Source organism: Canis lupus, chromosome 23, assembly GCF_048164855.1.
Source record: "Canis lupus baileyi chromosome 23, mCanLup2.hap1, whole genome shotgun sequence".
In the NCBI taxonomy this organism is placed as follows: Eukaryota; Metazoa; Chordata; class Mammalia; order Carnivora; family Canidae; genus Canis; species Canis lupus.
Genome location: NC_132860.1, coordinates 24,366,186 through 24,381,984, shown reverse-complemented (window position 1 = coordinate 24,381,984; position 15,799 = coordinate 24,366,186). Strand labels below are relative to the sequence as shown.

General features: G+C 48.6%; 1 protein-coding gene across 1 annotated transcript; it reads right to left on the bottom strand.

Annotated features, from left to right (window-relative positions):
* Positions 1 to 838: 838 nt before the first annotated feature.
* Positions 839 to 11,770, bottom strand: LOC140615317 (ubiquitin carboxyl-terminal hydrolase 17-like protein 6). The gene is made up of 5 exons (XM_072795224.1): positions 10,200 to 11,770; positions 2,986 to 3,084; positions 2,426 to 2,534; positions 1,679 to 1,771; positions 839 to 931 (listed from the first exon to the last, which is right to left on the bottom strand). The coding sequence occupies exons 1-5, from the start codon at positions 11,768 to 11,770 to the stop codon at positions 839 to 841; spliced, it is 1,965 nt and encodes a 654-aa protein (XP_072651325.1).
* Between the last annotated feature and the right edge of the window lie 4,029 nt (positions 11,771 to 15,799).

Below are 15,799 nucleotides of genomic sequence, written 5' to 3'. Positions count from 1 at the left end.
GGGATCAATGTTCCCTATACAGCTCTTCATGCAGGAGAGCTGGGTGTACCCTAGACCCTCGATGTCTAAGAATCCCCCGGTCATAACATGCTGCTGTCTCTTCTCAGGTAATTAAGGCTGGAGGAATTAAAATAACTATAGAGAGGTTCAGAAATGCTGAAAAACAACAACAACAACAACAACAACAACAACAACAAAACCCCACAAAACAAAATCAAAGAAAGACATGCACACTATTCATTGGTGCTAACATTTTATTAAGGGAAATAAAACACTACACACGACTCGAAGGTGACATTCAAGAACAAAAATGAACTACATGGGTGAAATATTGCCCATCAGAAATCCCACAAAGCTACCACCAGAGAGTCAAGAAAAACTCATGTCAGGAGAGAATACGGCATCCATTTGCAGAGCACACAGTGGGTACGCCATGCTGAATGCCCAAATGCAGACATGCGTAAACCAAAGAGAGCTTAACATCTTAGATTTTATTTCCATTGGAGTGACAAGTGCTCACTCAAATCTCCCTCCATTTCACAGATAATGTATTTCCAGAAGAACAACTTGACATTCCACAGGGAAGACTAGCCTTTGCCACAGCCCATGGATTTCCATAAAGAACAGTACAGTGTGTCTGTTGAGGGGTGGGCATCTGAGCACGGCCCCCAGAAACATGAGAGGCAGGACCCTGTGGGCCTGAAATATTCCATGCAATGCGGCTGAGCAAGTGCCGAATCCCCACATCAGTCCAGGAGTGGACCACGTCCTCAGGTCCACAGACACCCCGTCAGGGTGCAGTGGGGTGGAGGACAAGTGTCCGAAGCCAGGAGCTGGCTCATTCGCTCTCAGTGTCTTCTGAGGATGAGGACACCTGTAGGTCATCGTGGAGGATACTCCAGGGGACATAGTCACAGGCTCCATCTGACATCTGGGTGGCAGGAAGGCCCTGAGCAGGGCCTGGCTTCTCGGGAGGAAGGAATGAGGGAGCTGCTAGGAACCTGGAGCTCCAGCAGCTTCTGTCCAATCTGGTGAAGACCATTCTCAGGGGCTGAGTGGGGGCCAGCACAGAGGGCGGCCGTGGGGACACGGTGCACGGCTGCAGCGTTTCCAGGTGAGGTGTGGCAGGTGTGGGCCGGGTGCCCCTGCTTGGCAGGAGGGCAGGTGTCTTCCGGGTCTGCGGGGGCACGGCTGTGCATCCACGTGCACATATGCTTCCTGGAGGACATAGACTCCCCGAAATCCCCAGGTAGGCTCCCTGGATGCTCCTGGGGGTGTGCTGGGTGGGGCTCCATCGCGCTTTCTTTCGGGGGTTCTGGGTCCTGTCTAGGGGCATCTGGGCACAGTTCTTGCCTGGAGTCTGGAGGGCCATTTGGGAATTGTCTGCCAATGCGTTGCTGACAGCGGGACAGGTGTTCTCCTCAGGATACTTGGGTGGTGCCTGGGTGTGTCCCAGCCCATGGACCTTGGTGTCAGCCTGGGGATCTTCGAGGGAGACTGGGAAGGGCCTCTTGGCTCTCTGCTGCACAACCAGGCTATCAGCCCTGACACAGGGTTGGCGTGCCGGCTGAGGTGTGTCAGCAACCGGCATTTCCTGGACACCAGGAGGTCCACTAGGTGGGCTGAGGCTGACTTTAGGGCTACTGAAAGGAGATGTGGAATGGGACCGGACACGCACGTCAGGGTTCTCAGTACGTGCCTCCGTCAGCAGGGAAGGCTCAGGGATAGAAGGCCTCCTGGTGGTGTAGACGGGCATCGGCATGTGTGGACGCTGTGGGAAAAGAGAACACACGGGACACCATGAGTGTGGCCTCGGCACCAAGGCAAAAGGAACATTCAGGAAAGAAAGAAACCAACAAATGCCTAAGACCTTCTGTACCACCCCTCCCCCAGAACAGGGAAAGAAAGAGATGGGATCTGTTGACCTACAAGTAGGGAATCCGGCTCCAGGGCTGGTCCGGAACAAAGGCATGACTGGATGCTGTTGATGCACTTTTGACATCGGGGAGGAACACACAAATTTTAGCCTCACATCGATGCTTCCTCCATTGGACCAGCTCTTCCATCCACTCTGCTCACGAGGCTATAGGAGTCCTGCTGCTGGAGGGTCACAGTGGCAGCTCCTGAGGAGGGATGGGCAGTGGGGGAATGTGTCAGGAAGGACAGCGGCTTGTTCTTTTCTAAGGATGGCATGTGTTCCAGGAGTGTCCGCCAATGACCTTCACATGTCAACAAACCCACTGTTCGCACACATTCAAGGCATAAGGCAACATCATGGGCACCAAGGGAAAAATGGGTGCAAAGACCGGGCCACTCAACTGCCCCTGGTCAGAGTGGAAGTGGAGCCCCGCCCTCCCCCAGGAGGCCAATGGAGCCCAGCGAGTGCCCCACAGAGCACAGCAGCCGGGAAGCAGCGCACACTCACCCTCACATAGTCACAAGATTCTGTGCCTTCCTTCCAGGTGCGCTTCTGCCCCTCTCGGGGTCTCCTGGGGAACCTCTGGAGCAGGGCCTTCCTCTGCTCGGCTTCTTGCCTGCACAAGAAATCAAAGCATGGAAAGGAGAAGGAACTCCCTTCCCTGTCTTCCAGCTGGACACCAGCTCCGGGCTTGGGCCAACATGGTCTTTTCCCTACTCCGCCATTTGACGCCCACGCCTGCCCCTCACCCTGACTAAAGTGAGCCCACCAGGTCGTCCAGGCAGTTTCTCTCATTCAGAGCCTATGAGAGAGTTTGCCTTGTATTGTGCCAAGCTCCATACATTCACTGGTGCAGGCACACTGCTCCAGCCACAAAACCCCACACCAAGTCAGCAAGGACAGCACCATCAGCCAAATGTGGTCCCTGTTAGCCTGGGAGCTCCTCTGCCTGCCTCGCCTCTCCTGACTCTGCCCGCACGCTGCAGGGCACACAGTGTGCATGCGCACAGACACGGTGTCTGTCGGTCTCATCCCTGGCATTCGGGTCAGCAAGCCCCATTACTCACCTTCGTCTCTCTACTTTCTCCCTCTCAGCCTGGTTCAACAGCCCAGCCTGGTGCCGCTGGTCCCGCTGACTCCACGGCTCCACGTTCTCCTTCAGCCTCCTGGAGCCCAAGGCCACGGGAATGAGGGTTGCGCCCCAGTGTTTTATGGGGCATCTGGTGCTTGATGCCTTGTGTCCAAAGGCCCCACAGTCCCTGCACTTTACCTGGGGGAGGAAGGGGGAGGAGTCAGTGCATCCATTCAAATGCCAGTGAACCTGCCAAGCACACCAATGGGAGGCCATCCTCAGGGTGTGGCACATGGGTTGAGGACAGGGGACATCCTATCTGGCTAGTGAGGTGCCAGCATAGTGAAGACCTCAGGATGCTTCCTCCACAGCCCATGGAAAGGGGAGGGGAGGGGAGGGGAGGGGAGAAGGCATTGGAGGTGTCAGGTTGAAGACAGGTGGAAGCATCATTAAGATTAAGATTCGGGAATCTTAATCTGAAGGCTGAATCTGATCTTATGGTGCCCTGGGGCTGATGCTCAGAGCCTCTGAGTGTCCCAATGTGTAGCCTGGGGCATTTCCTGCCCATGTCACATTGGACAACTGAGTCTGGGCCATGATCTTCTGGGAGCCTAGCCTGTCTCAAGACTCCTGGCAGAGCTCCTGCTTCAAAACCCATGCCAGCCTCCACACTTACCCTGGGATCCTCCTCCTCTGGTCTGGGAACTCTGAGGGCCAGTCCTGCTGTCTGTGGCCTCTTGCCCTTCTGGGCTCTCAAGGGTCTGTTGGGCCCAAGCTGGCTGTGACGCGCCGCCATCAGTCCCACGTCCTGGAGGGACAAGTCAGTCTGCTTCGGGGATGGGTTTCGGGTAGCCTGAGGCAAAAGAAACAAGTGAGTCCTATTCACCATGACATCGGCCTCCTCCCTGTACCGTCTTACCAAGGAGGCATTAGCGAGTGTCAGGACATTTGTGCCAAACACACAATTCCCACTGTCTCTTCTCTTTCCTCCTTCCTGTCTACACCCTCCTGGCCAAGCCACATCCCCGCTCTGAGGAAGCCCACCCTGGAGGCTCAGGGACTCTTGTTGACACTATCATTAAGTCTCTCCAAATCCCCTGTGGAAACAAAACCAGGGACGAGACCTCTCCCGATTGAGGCCCAGTGGGATCCACCATGGAGCACGCAAAAGGCAAAAGCATCGGGAAAGTGGGCTTCCCTCTCTCATATCTGAATGCCCCTTGGGACGCCAGAGGAAGCCATAGTTAAGTCCAGATACACTGGGAAAACACATTCCCCTCTACTCGATGGGAAGCTGCCCATCTGAGCACTTCCATTCCATGTGTTCGTGGCAGTGCCCCTAATTAACTGCCATCGAAACTTTGGGAAGTGAATTTCTTTTCACCTTGCGAACCAGGTAATTCTTCTATTGAAAAAAAAGTCAGTTATTTATGGGAGAGAGAGTATGTGTGTGTGTGTGTGTGTGTGTGTAAGGGAGAGTGATCTCCTGAGCTGTATGGACAGAGGGAGAAGCAGACACTCCCTGGGCAGGAAACCCAGTGAGCGAGCGCCTGGATTCATCTCCAGAGCCTGAGATCATGACCCGACCCAAGTCAGACCCTGAAACAATGGAGCTGCGCAGGCGCCCTGATCCTGTGTCTTCTCTAGGTCTGCAGTGCCCACTGAGACATTTACAGGCCTTCTGTCCCTGCTCGTCTACCACCCCACACCAATGTGACACTCGAGGCCCCATTCCATTCGCATTGGAACCTCCGGGTGTCCTGGGCATTCACAGCCATGCCTTGGCTCAGTCCCTGCTCTTAGAACATGTTAGACCAGAAAGAGTCCTTAACCCATGGAGGAAGGGCCAATCCCTCCACCATTTCCTCACTGTCCCATTATTCGCTCAGGAAAGGTAGGACCAGTGGTCCGAAAACTCACCTGAAGTGCAACTGTGGTCCTCACGCCTGTCAGGAGATGCTGGGAAAGGTCCTGGACAGGCTCCACTGCAGGAGACGGTGTGTCCCGTGGGAGAGAGGGATGGTGAGGAATGGCCACTTCCGTTGCTCCCTGACTTTTATACTGCTCCGAGGTCACGTGACGTTTCAACCACTTGAAAGACATCCATCTAATCCTCTTAGCTGCAGCAGGGTTTGAGCCAATCAGCAGCTGCAAGGAAGCTAATGATGCCCTCATGAGAAAGATTTCTATGACTCTGTGTGTGTGCCTGTGTGTGTGTGTGTGTCTGGGTGTGAATGGAGATGTAGGTCCATGCGGATTTGGTGGATACCAAAATTTCTGCAAGTGAAATTATATTGGTATATTTCAGCGTGGGAATTAACCTCAGGACTCACGGTTCCTGAACTATTTGTATTTTGCCAGCACTTCTGCTCAATTTAGAGCTAATAGCAATAAGAATGGGGTCACACTTTGAGGTTATTCATAATGTAATATCCTTTTTGTCAATTAACTTTCAGTTAAAAACTGAAATATCATAAAGAGCAAAAGCTTCCAATCGGCACTAATCACTTGATTGGATTAAGGGATTTGGGAGTGGTCCCTTTCTCATAGAGACCTATCAGGCCAGCCCACCTCCTCATCTTGCCTCCCTCAACAGACAGCACCTTCAGGTCTTTCTCAACCTCCCTAACAGCAGCCCCTGCACCTTTCTGAACAGAATTTGATCCGAGTTTCCATGTTGAATGGATACCTTTATGAATGTCCTTTTTCTTCTTGAGTAACTTCAAGTGAGCGGAGAGTTAGACGTTAGTGCTCTAGAACAGGGAAGATCTCTTTCCCAAAGGAGCTCAGGTATCCCAGGGGAATGCCTTCTCCTCACCAGTCAGAGGCTTTGAGGCTGTAACCAATTATTTGGGGTATATGGTGTCCATGCTTTGCTTCTGCACTTCCATCTCTCTCAACTATGATCTCAACCTACAAAGATTATGAAGGTTTTGATGAATACCAGTATCTGCCTAGGTGTGGCCTGGGTCCACCACAAGAGAAATCCTCTGGCTGGTTTTATGCTTTTGGGAAACATTCCTTTGAACTCCGTTTCCTACAAGAGTCTATATCCTAAATGCAGTGTTTATATGCCTCATTTTAACTGTTCCTCAGGGAATTCCACCCCAATATCCTTTATATTCTCTTGATTCAGTTGGAGTACGTTGTAGGCTTGTGCCTTTTTCCACATTACTGAGTAACACTGGACTCCACAGATCTAATTGACTTGGATGTGGGAACTTTGATGCAAAGATGCAAACATGTTTCATTTTTTGTTTCTTGTTTAAGATAATAGATGATAGATAGATAGATAGATAGATAGATAGATAGATAGATGATAGATAGATTGAGACAAGAAGAGACCAGAGAGAAACCACAGAGTAGCAGGAGAGTGGGGGCTGAAAAATAGAGGGAGAGAGATTCTCAAGGAGATTACCCAGCAGCCATGCTGCTGGGTGCTGAGCTGCCTCCCACATTCCTGAGACCAACGTGTTTCACATTATTTTTCATTTCCAGTTAAGAAGCATAGGACACTAAGGCCCTTGACCAGACATTATCTAGAACACCTCAACTGCCAAAGCAGCCACATTGGAAGGAATTGGCATCGGATTCCTTCCTGACAGTGGGGCTTTTCCTTATCCACTACTGTCTCACGTCTATGAACCAGAGTATCTTCACATCCTTGCTCTTACTCTGTGTGGGATTTCTTAAAATTCCATTCTCTCCCTGAGTTCCCTTCCTTGTTTATGGAGTCTTCAGGTACCATGTTTCCTTCAATTCTTTGCTTCTGTATGATCCCTGGCATGTGAGACCCAACATGCTGGAGTCACCACATGGAACTGGTTTACTTAGATGTCTCCAAATGGAACAATCCCGAATGCAACAAAATGTATTGTTTCCATAAGGGTTCCAAATTGTGTATCACACAATCACTAAAAATTTTAAAGACAGGATTAGCTCTGTCCACTGCCAGAAGAGTGAATGCAATGGCTTCTGCTAAAGAAACTAAAATACTGTATTGAAACCTCCTCATCTCGCCCTCTGGTAACAGGAGGCTAATGTATTTTATGTCTCCTTATCACCACTCGGTTGGGTTTCTTGTCCCAGTAAAATGAGCACTTTTAATAATATAACTGTGGAATGGATTGTTCCTATCTCCATGCCTTTACTGTGGTTGATTACCAACAGTGGAGAGGCAGAGGTAAGATGTGGTCCATCTGTGGTATCTTCTATTAGAGCAGTTGGTAATGGGATAATGCATTCCCCATGTGAGGAGGCAATCTCCCTAGAAGCTGTTTCCACAAGTCTCCTGCATGAGCTCAAACCTGTTACGACACACACATGCCCCCTAGGATATCTCCTGTGAAAAGCCCTGACGTTGTTTTCTCCTGCTGGACAACACAAAAGCTCAGGAAGGGAAGTCAAGTAATCCCTTCAGCTTACATCCACCCACCATGGCCAGGAACCTACCCTCGTTGTCAACCTCACAGACCACTGATTCAATGTGGCCTCCCAGATTAAGCCTCCACATACCGCCATGGAATCTAGCCTGGGGCTGTCCCCAAATCCCAGTTTCAGCCCAGATCCCTATTGTGAAAACATTTCCAGCCTGACATCTTGCAAAAGGTTGATGGAGCCAGGACTCAACTCATTGTCACCTGGAAACAGGTTGGAGGTCTCCCTAGAACTGCATCCAGGATTGGCAATTCCGGGTTCCCTGGAAAGGACTGGGGAATCTGTTCTGTGGGAGGCTATGCAGATTCTTCGGTCTGTCCTCCTGACTAATAGATCTTGATATAGAGTGAAACCCCTTAAGTGACTAATGGATACCTGGACAGGATGAGCATTGACCTCCAGACACCTACCCAGAGAATTCATCTGCTGACTGTCCAGCCTCCACAGTCCCCACAATGTGCTATCCAACCATCTCCTGGTCATCCCTCCCAGGTGTCTCTACTAGCCTTGGCCAGAGATGGTGTGCTCCTGGTTCAAATCTACTCCCCCCACCTAATTTTTCACACACACTTCTTCCTGGTCAGAGCCCTCATAACTGAAGAGACCCTGAAGAATAATGTGCCCATGTCCCATTGCATTTCCTCTTAAATGGCTCCTGGCGCTTCCCCTATATTAATCCAGTGAGTAGGAGTGAGACATTCCCATAGAGGGAGGATATGAATTTAGGTTGCTGGTGACCTAGATGTGGCTGCAGGAATTCCACTCAGGGTAAACAGGCAAAGAAGCCTCTGTGAGGAGCCGGCCTGGAAATAAAATAATTATTTCAAATATCTGAAATACTGGGGAGTAAAAGCATGCACACCAAATCATATGTTGCAGTCTTCTATTAAGAATAAAAAAAACACACAACTGCCTAATAACATTTTAGATCAAAAATGAACAAAGCAGATGCAATATTCCCCATAACAATTTCAGAAAAATAATATCAACAAGTACAGAAAATGTCTTCTAGGAGAAAACATGGTATAATTTGCAGATCTCTGGATGGGATCTTTTTCTAAATCAGAAATTCAGACATTTGTAAAACAGTTTCAGATTAACTTGTTTACTTCTGTTTACAACCAATGTACAAATTGCCAGGATGATTTACCTACATTTTTTAGAAAATGTATTTCAGTAAGACAAACTTGACATTCTGGATTGGTAAGCACCCTTTGAGATTCCCATATATATACCTAACGAAAAACTGCAGTGTCTGTGTAGTGGGGGGAGTATATGTGTAGGCGCCCAAAAGCATAACACGTAGCACATTGTGGACTTGACCATTTCCAACTAGTTCAGCGGAGGAATTGCTGGTTCACCATATCAGTCCAGGAGGGGGACATATCCTTATTCCAACAGACTCCTCCTGAGGGTCCTCTTCTGTGAAAGACAAGTCTCCCAGTCCATGAGCTGTCTCATTCCCTATGACAGTCTTCAGAGGACGAGGATACCTACAGGTCTTCTTAGGAAACTCTAGCAAACACATACACAGAGGTTCCCTCACTCTTTATGACACGATAAACTGTGTTTGTAAAAAAAAAAAAAAAATTCCCAGACATGAAAGAAACCTTGACACTTTCTATCTCTAATCTGCCTCTGTTACATGAAAATCTACAAAAAAGTGTGATTTCTTCTGCACAGTTCCTATTGTCCCTTACTTTCCAGTAAGGGTGGCATGTCCAAGTTTGAATACAGAGTGAACATACATTATGATGAGATGTCACAACTGCACATCTATGGTCACACTCAGAAGCTTTTGGTTATCATGCGATAATTTTCATTCTACAATCAATTTGTCAATTACTTCTGTAAGAAATAGAATGATAACACAGAGCACCTATAACCTGACCTCAAAAACCATTTTGCTAGATTCGTGAACTTGGCACTGTTTTTCTGAGGTATCAACCCAGGTCCAAATGTGAATTTGAACTGGTCTGAAATCCAGAGTCCACTTCTTCTGTGGCAGGAGGTGCCACATAGCAGACGGTAGCAAAATATTCATAGAAACTTATGTTCAGTGGGAGGCTGGGCATTTCCCCTTGGAATAAGAGTCCCTGTCAGTTTCCTTCTCTGCCGTCTTAATGTAGGAGATAGTGAAGGGAACATAATACATTCAATGAGATTCAATCAGGCTGGATGCAGTTATCTCCCCAAAATAAGCATTTAATTCCTTTCTTACCATTTCCAAGCAATGACCAAAACACATCGCTGGCAAGGCCCCACGCATGCTTCTGTTCAGGCAAATATTCTTTCGATATAAATAGAAGATAAGCAATGGGAAGTGCGGAGCATGACGAGAGGGTCGAATATACTTCAAATCCAGGTCCTCAGCATCATATCCACTCTCAATCCTGACTGCTCACTGCCTCTCACCTGCAAGTTGCCCCTACTCTCCCCAAGGCTGAAGGAGAGGCCGGTTCCTGGATAGACCCCATATGAATCCACACTATTCCAATATAAGATCATGACAATGAACCCGCTTTAAAAGTCAGTGTCCTCTAGTTTCAGTCGAAGGCCATAGCCCATGAACACACCCAGATAGATGGTTCTTCCATACATACAGAACACACATTTCACACAACACCAAATATTTCCAGTGTGGGACTGTGTTCGGGTTTGGTGAGTGAGTGACACCGTGTGTGTGTGTGTGTGTGTGTGTGTGTGTGTGTGTGCGCACGCGCCCATGTGCAACAAAGTTAGTAGACACATCCCTGCACTGCTTCCCCAGACCTCTGTCCCTTCTTGCTCGTCCTCTTTGTTGGTCTGGCTCTCCCTGGCACATGCGGGACTTTGGCCACGTCCCCGGCCACGTGAGGTGGGATCATCCCAGCTGCAGTGTGGAGCAGGTCCATGGTTTGCTGAGGATGATTCTTGGGCATCTCATGTCTGTATTTGGAGTGCTGAAGGATGACTGCATTCTCAGGAAGAGCAATTTCTCTTCTCCTGACATGAAGTTCAGGCTTAGGTCGGTTGCGTTCTTGGAGGCATCTCCCCTGGTCTAATGTGGTTTGTTGCCTTGAGGTCTCTTCCCCGTGCTCCTCCGACTCAGCAAGGTTCACAGTGGGATCCCTTGTGCTCTCTCCTGAGGCCTCACCCACCTCTGCGGGGTCTGCCTCGGGAGATGCGATTCCTCCCTCGACTGACCCACTCACAAGGTCTCTTTCCATATCGGTCTTCTGCATATAAAAGAGGACATAGGCAAGTTGGCGCAGGGCACAAGTCACAACGCAGGCGCTGATCTTAGCATCATCCATTTTATGCCACTGGCCGTTTCCTGCCTTTACGAAACAGAAATAACGTCCACTGTGGCAACTCCACCCAGCATGCACCAGCACGGCATAGAGCACATAAACCAAGGGTCCTGCCCTCTGCTCAGACAGGTAGTGTTGCATGTCAAGGCACTCAGGATATTGCATCTCCTTAGTCATTTTGTTGCCTGTGAAGTCTGAGAATCGTTTCAAGACCAGGATGAGGACTTTTGCACAACTGTGCCAAGTCAACACCTTGGACGCAGGCACTTTCTCTAGACACTTACTACAATGGTAGGCATTTTCACCTTCAAGCAATTCGGGCTTCACCAACTGCTCCAAAGCTTGGCTGACACTCTGAGCAGCCCCGATGTCCAGGCTGATGTCCAGGTAAGGTTCCAGAGTGCTGGAAATGCCTTGGCAGTGGAGACACTGGATTTGTGACCTCCAGTACCCCCCAAAGATATGCTGGATGAGGGTGCTGTCCTGAGCATGCTGAGAGTCTGAGGGCTTGTCTTCAGGCAAGCATGCTTGCTGCATTGCATCCAGAATGAACATGAGATACTCATGGGCATCTTCTTGCTTGTGTGTGTGGAAGGCGGCAAGCAGGAGTGGAAGGGGTCGGAGCACACGTCCAGGATGGCAGAGAACCCGGGTCATGTGAGCCTGCAGAGTACACAGCATGCAGGATGTCTGCTTCCTACAGGCTGTCCCGTGCTTCTGGGACAGCACGTAGCTGGCAAGGGGCTCTGTGTAGGTCAGACACTGTAGGGTTGCATTCACGTAGCAAGTGTTCCCCATGTTCTGAAGCCCAGCTCCCACCTGGGAAAGATCCTCCCAACTCAGAGGCGTCTTGGTGGGAGGCCGCCCTGCTGATGCGGGAGCCAAAGGATCAGTCAGGGAGGAGAGTGTCTTTGATGCAGGGGATGTCTTCTCAGGCAGAGAGGGTCCTCCGTGGACTTCAGCACCACTTCTCTGTGACCAGCATGATTGGGGTTTGGGAGAGTCGTTGAACTGAGACTCCTCTGAGCGGTGGAGGTAGGCAGCGTCCATGTCGGCAGAAACAGTGTCCACAAGATAAATTCAACCAGGAGCTTCAGGTCACAAAGGGATGCTTCTCTCACTGAGCCAGTTTCCAAATGGCAGATAGTGACCCTCACCTCCACCTTTTATGGCTTTTGGGCCCTGGGATAAGGCACAAAATCCTCTAATCCACTGGAATCGCTTGATTGGATTACAGGATTTGGGTGTGGTCCCTTTCTCATAGAGAACATTCAGGTCAGCCCACCTCCTAATCTTGCCTCTGAAAACAGCCAACACATTCAGATTCTTCTCAACCTCTTTAAGTGTCCCTGCACCTTTCTGAACAGAATTTGTTCAGAGTTTCTATGTTCAAAGGAAATCTTTTTGAAAGTCCTTTTCCTTTGACTAACCGCAAGGGAGCCAAGGAGTGTCAGATGTCAGTCCTGTAGGACAGGGAAGATCACTTTCCCAAAGGAGCTGAGATATCACATAGGAACACGTTCTCCTCACCAGTCAGAATGTTTGTAGCTGTAACCAATTATTTGGGAACGTGGCATCCATTGCTTTGCTTCTACACCTTCATCTCTCTCTACTATGATTCCAATATACAAAGATTATGAAGGATTAGATGAATATCATTTTCTGCTTAGGTGTGTCTCGGGTCTACAACAAGAGAAATTCTCTGGCTGGTTCTATGCTTTGGGAAAGATTCTTTTAAAACTCCTTTTCCTGCAAGTCTATATCTTAAATCCAGTTTTTATATGCCTAATTTTAACTGTTCCTCAGGTAATTCTACACCAATATCCATTATATACTTTGATTTAATTGGAGTATGTTGTAGGCTTGCACATTTTTTACACATTATGGTTTTGGCAGTTGTAGATGCAGGGAGGAAGGCACTGCGGTGGCTCGTGGTTTGGAAATGCCATTATGGTTTATTCTGCTTACAGAATTAGTAGTGTCTGCTGAAAATTTTGAGTCGACAAGACAATTAATTCCTTCTTGTGACCATGACCTTTTCCAGTTTATGAATTTGGGTAAGTCTTAGGAAAGGTGGAAACCTAAGTCCATTTGTCTTTGTTACTAAACAGAGGCCAAGAACAACAGGAGCATTTTGCCAGGCCTTGGTCAGTGACTGGGCTGCAGAAACACTGGGGCCCTGCTGAATTCTTGACGTTCACTTGTCATCACTGGACACTAAGAGAATAAAAGTGTCATCTTTGACACCACCATGTTTTAGGATATTTATTCTGTAATCACGGAGTCCAAAAAAATTTTGTGTAGGATGCTCTTTATGATATCTCCGTTTTTAACTGGAAGTTTTAATTGACAAAATGAATGTTACATCATGAATATCCTCAAACTTTGACCCCATTTTCATTGCCATTAGCTCTAAATCGAGCAGAAGTGTTGGTAAAATACCAATAGTCAGGAAACAGGAGTCCTGAGGTTAATTCCCACGCTAAAATGTACCACTATGATTTCACTTGCAGAAATTTTGGTATCCACCAAATCCGCATGGACTTACATCTCCATTCAGAGACACACACACAGGCACACACACATAGAGCCCACCCGCTGTGGGCTCTGCAAATGGACATTGTTTTCTCCTGAGATGGGTTTTTCTTGTGTCAATGCTGGTAGCTTTGCGGGAACTGTGATCGTCAATATTTAACCCATGCAGCTTGTTTATTCTTTAGTGTTAATTTAGAATTGTGTGTAGTGTTTTATGTCCCTTAATAAAATATTAGGACAGATGAATAGCGTGCATGTCTTGCTTTTGATCTTGTTTTGTGGGGGGGTTTTCTCGGCATTTCTGAACCTCTCTATAGTTATATTAATTCCATTAATTCCTCCAGCCTTAGTTACCTGAGGGGAGACAGCAGCTTGATCGGTTCAGGGAATACGTAGACATTGAGGATCTCCTGCACACCCAGGGTTCTGCGTGAAGTACTGCATAGGGAACATTGATCCCTGAGCATCCAGGGTGGGTGCCATTAGCACCACACGGGGCCTCGGTTGCACGTTGGTCTGTAATGGGATGAGTTGACGGTTGTCCTCTATACATATCCCAAAACCCACTTCAATGTTGGTTCATGCTGCCTCCTTCCTGAGGCCTGGGCATGGAGATTTTTCACCCTCCAGATGATTTCCCAAGGAGGCAATGTTTGACAAGTGGGCACATAATGGACCAATAACACGAGACCCAGGACTGGTTGCTTCCTTCTGACTCTCTCTCTCTTTCTCTCTCTGTCTCTCATCCTCAGGCATATCTCTGATGTGGGCTCATGGAAACAAAACAATACAACACCATGTGAAACCAAACCAAATGAAACTAAATGAAACAAAACCAAATCAAACCAAACCAAACCAAACCAAACCAAAGCACATCCATTGTCGTGTTGAGAGAATTTCTTTTTTTAGGAAAAACAACTGACTGCTCTTTCCTCACTCCAGAGCACATGTTTAAGGGTGTTCCCTCTCTCTGTGCAGATGCCTGTAGGTGGAGGGTAGAGGAGCTCCTGGATGAGCGCACTGGGCTTTTAAAAGTCAGAGGTCAGTAGAGAAGCCATGGTGTGGGATCCTTCTCCTGCCCCCAAGGCCTAAGTAACTCCCATTCATGCAATCATTATGTGACCCAGGTCAGAGTCTGGTCCCTTGAGCCTTGGGCCCCGGTCTCATCCCATGAACACTTCCCTATTGCTATCTCACGGCTTCTGACGAAAATGCGGCTTCTTGGGCACTCAAGGGATGCGTGCAGTAATAGAAATGTTCCCTATTTTCTGGAAGCCTATGAAGATCCCAGAGGTCCAAGGGTAGAAAGGCCTATCCTCACAGGGGATGTTGGGATTGGAGCTAGTGAAGTAGCCTAAGGAGTCTTGAACCTGCAGATATATAGGGTACAGGGGTGAGGAGACAGGCAGGCGTGAGCAAAGGGCCATAAGGCTGGGTTCTCCATCAGAATTGGCACTTCATGTACAGTTGAGGGGATTCATTCCATGTGACCAGGGAGACCAGGGAGAAAGGCTAGCTGAAGAAGTCCTGAGCAGGCCCGTGCTCTCCCCTCTAGTCACCTCACGTGTCTTTTGCTTCCCCGCCATCCATTAACCAAAGCAAAGCAAAGCAAAGCAAAGCAAAGCAGACCAAACCTGTCTTCCCAAAGGAAAATCCACTCCCATCCAGATATGGAGGAAGACAGAGTTATCTGGACAAACTGGCATAGGTTATGGATACACCATGAGCGTGAGACACTAAATCTCAAAATTGTCAAGAAGCAAAACTTATAGATGGAGAACCATAAAATTCATTCCAGTGACAAAAAGCCAAACATGAAGAATGTATCTATAAAATAAAAATGTAAAAAAATTGATGTTAACAAAAGCCTTAAAATCAGAGTTGAGAAAATATGAAACCAGGTGAAAAGGGGAAAAACACAAAAAAGCATCGTATAATTTTAAACCGCAGGTATAGGAATCATTAGGTAAATGCTCAAATTCTGTATACTGTGTTGTCCCACACCCGGGATACGCAGTCCTTTGATGTCCATAAACATGGTGTTCATGGGATCTTCGGAGCTGATCTTCCGGGGGAGGGGCATGCTGCACTGATGCACAGTGGTCTGTTGCTCGTCTGGTTTACACCTCCCCTTGCCACGGGGTCTGGCTCATTGTGAGCTCTTTCTGGTTTTCCTGTGTGGCTTCATTCCCTGAAAGCTCCCTGTGCCACTTTAGGAGACCAGCACAAAATGGCTGGAATCTGATCTCCAGTCTCAGAGCAGAGAGATCAGGCTCCTGCTCTTCAGTCAGCTCTCAGGGACAAGCAGGAGTCACTGCTGGGGGTGCCAGACGCTGCAGACTCCTGTGGTGGATGCCCAGACCAATCCGCCTGGAGGAGAGAGAGGGTTGCCCTGTTACTGTTTGTTCCAGGGTCCCTGCACTGAGGGCTGTCCCCCGGTGGTGCACCTACACCCTCTGTCTCTCCCAGGGCAAGGCGCAGGGTCCCCACTTCCCTGTCCCTTGCAGAATTCCCAGGTAGAGAGTGGTCAGCCGACTAGGCAAA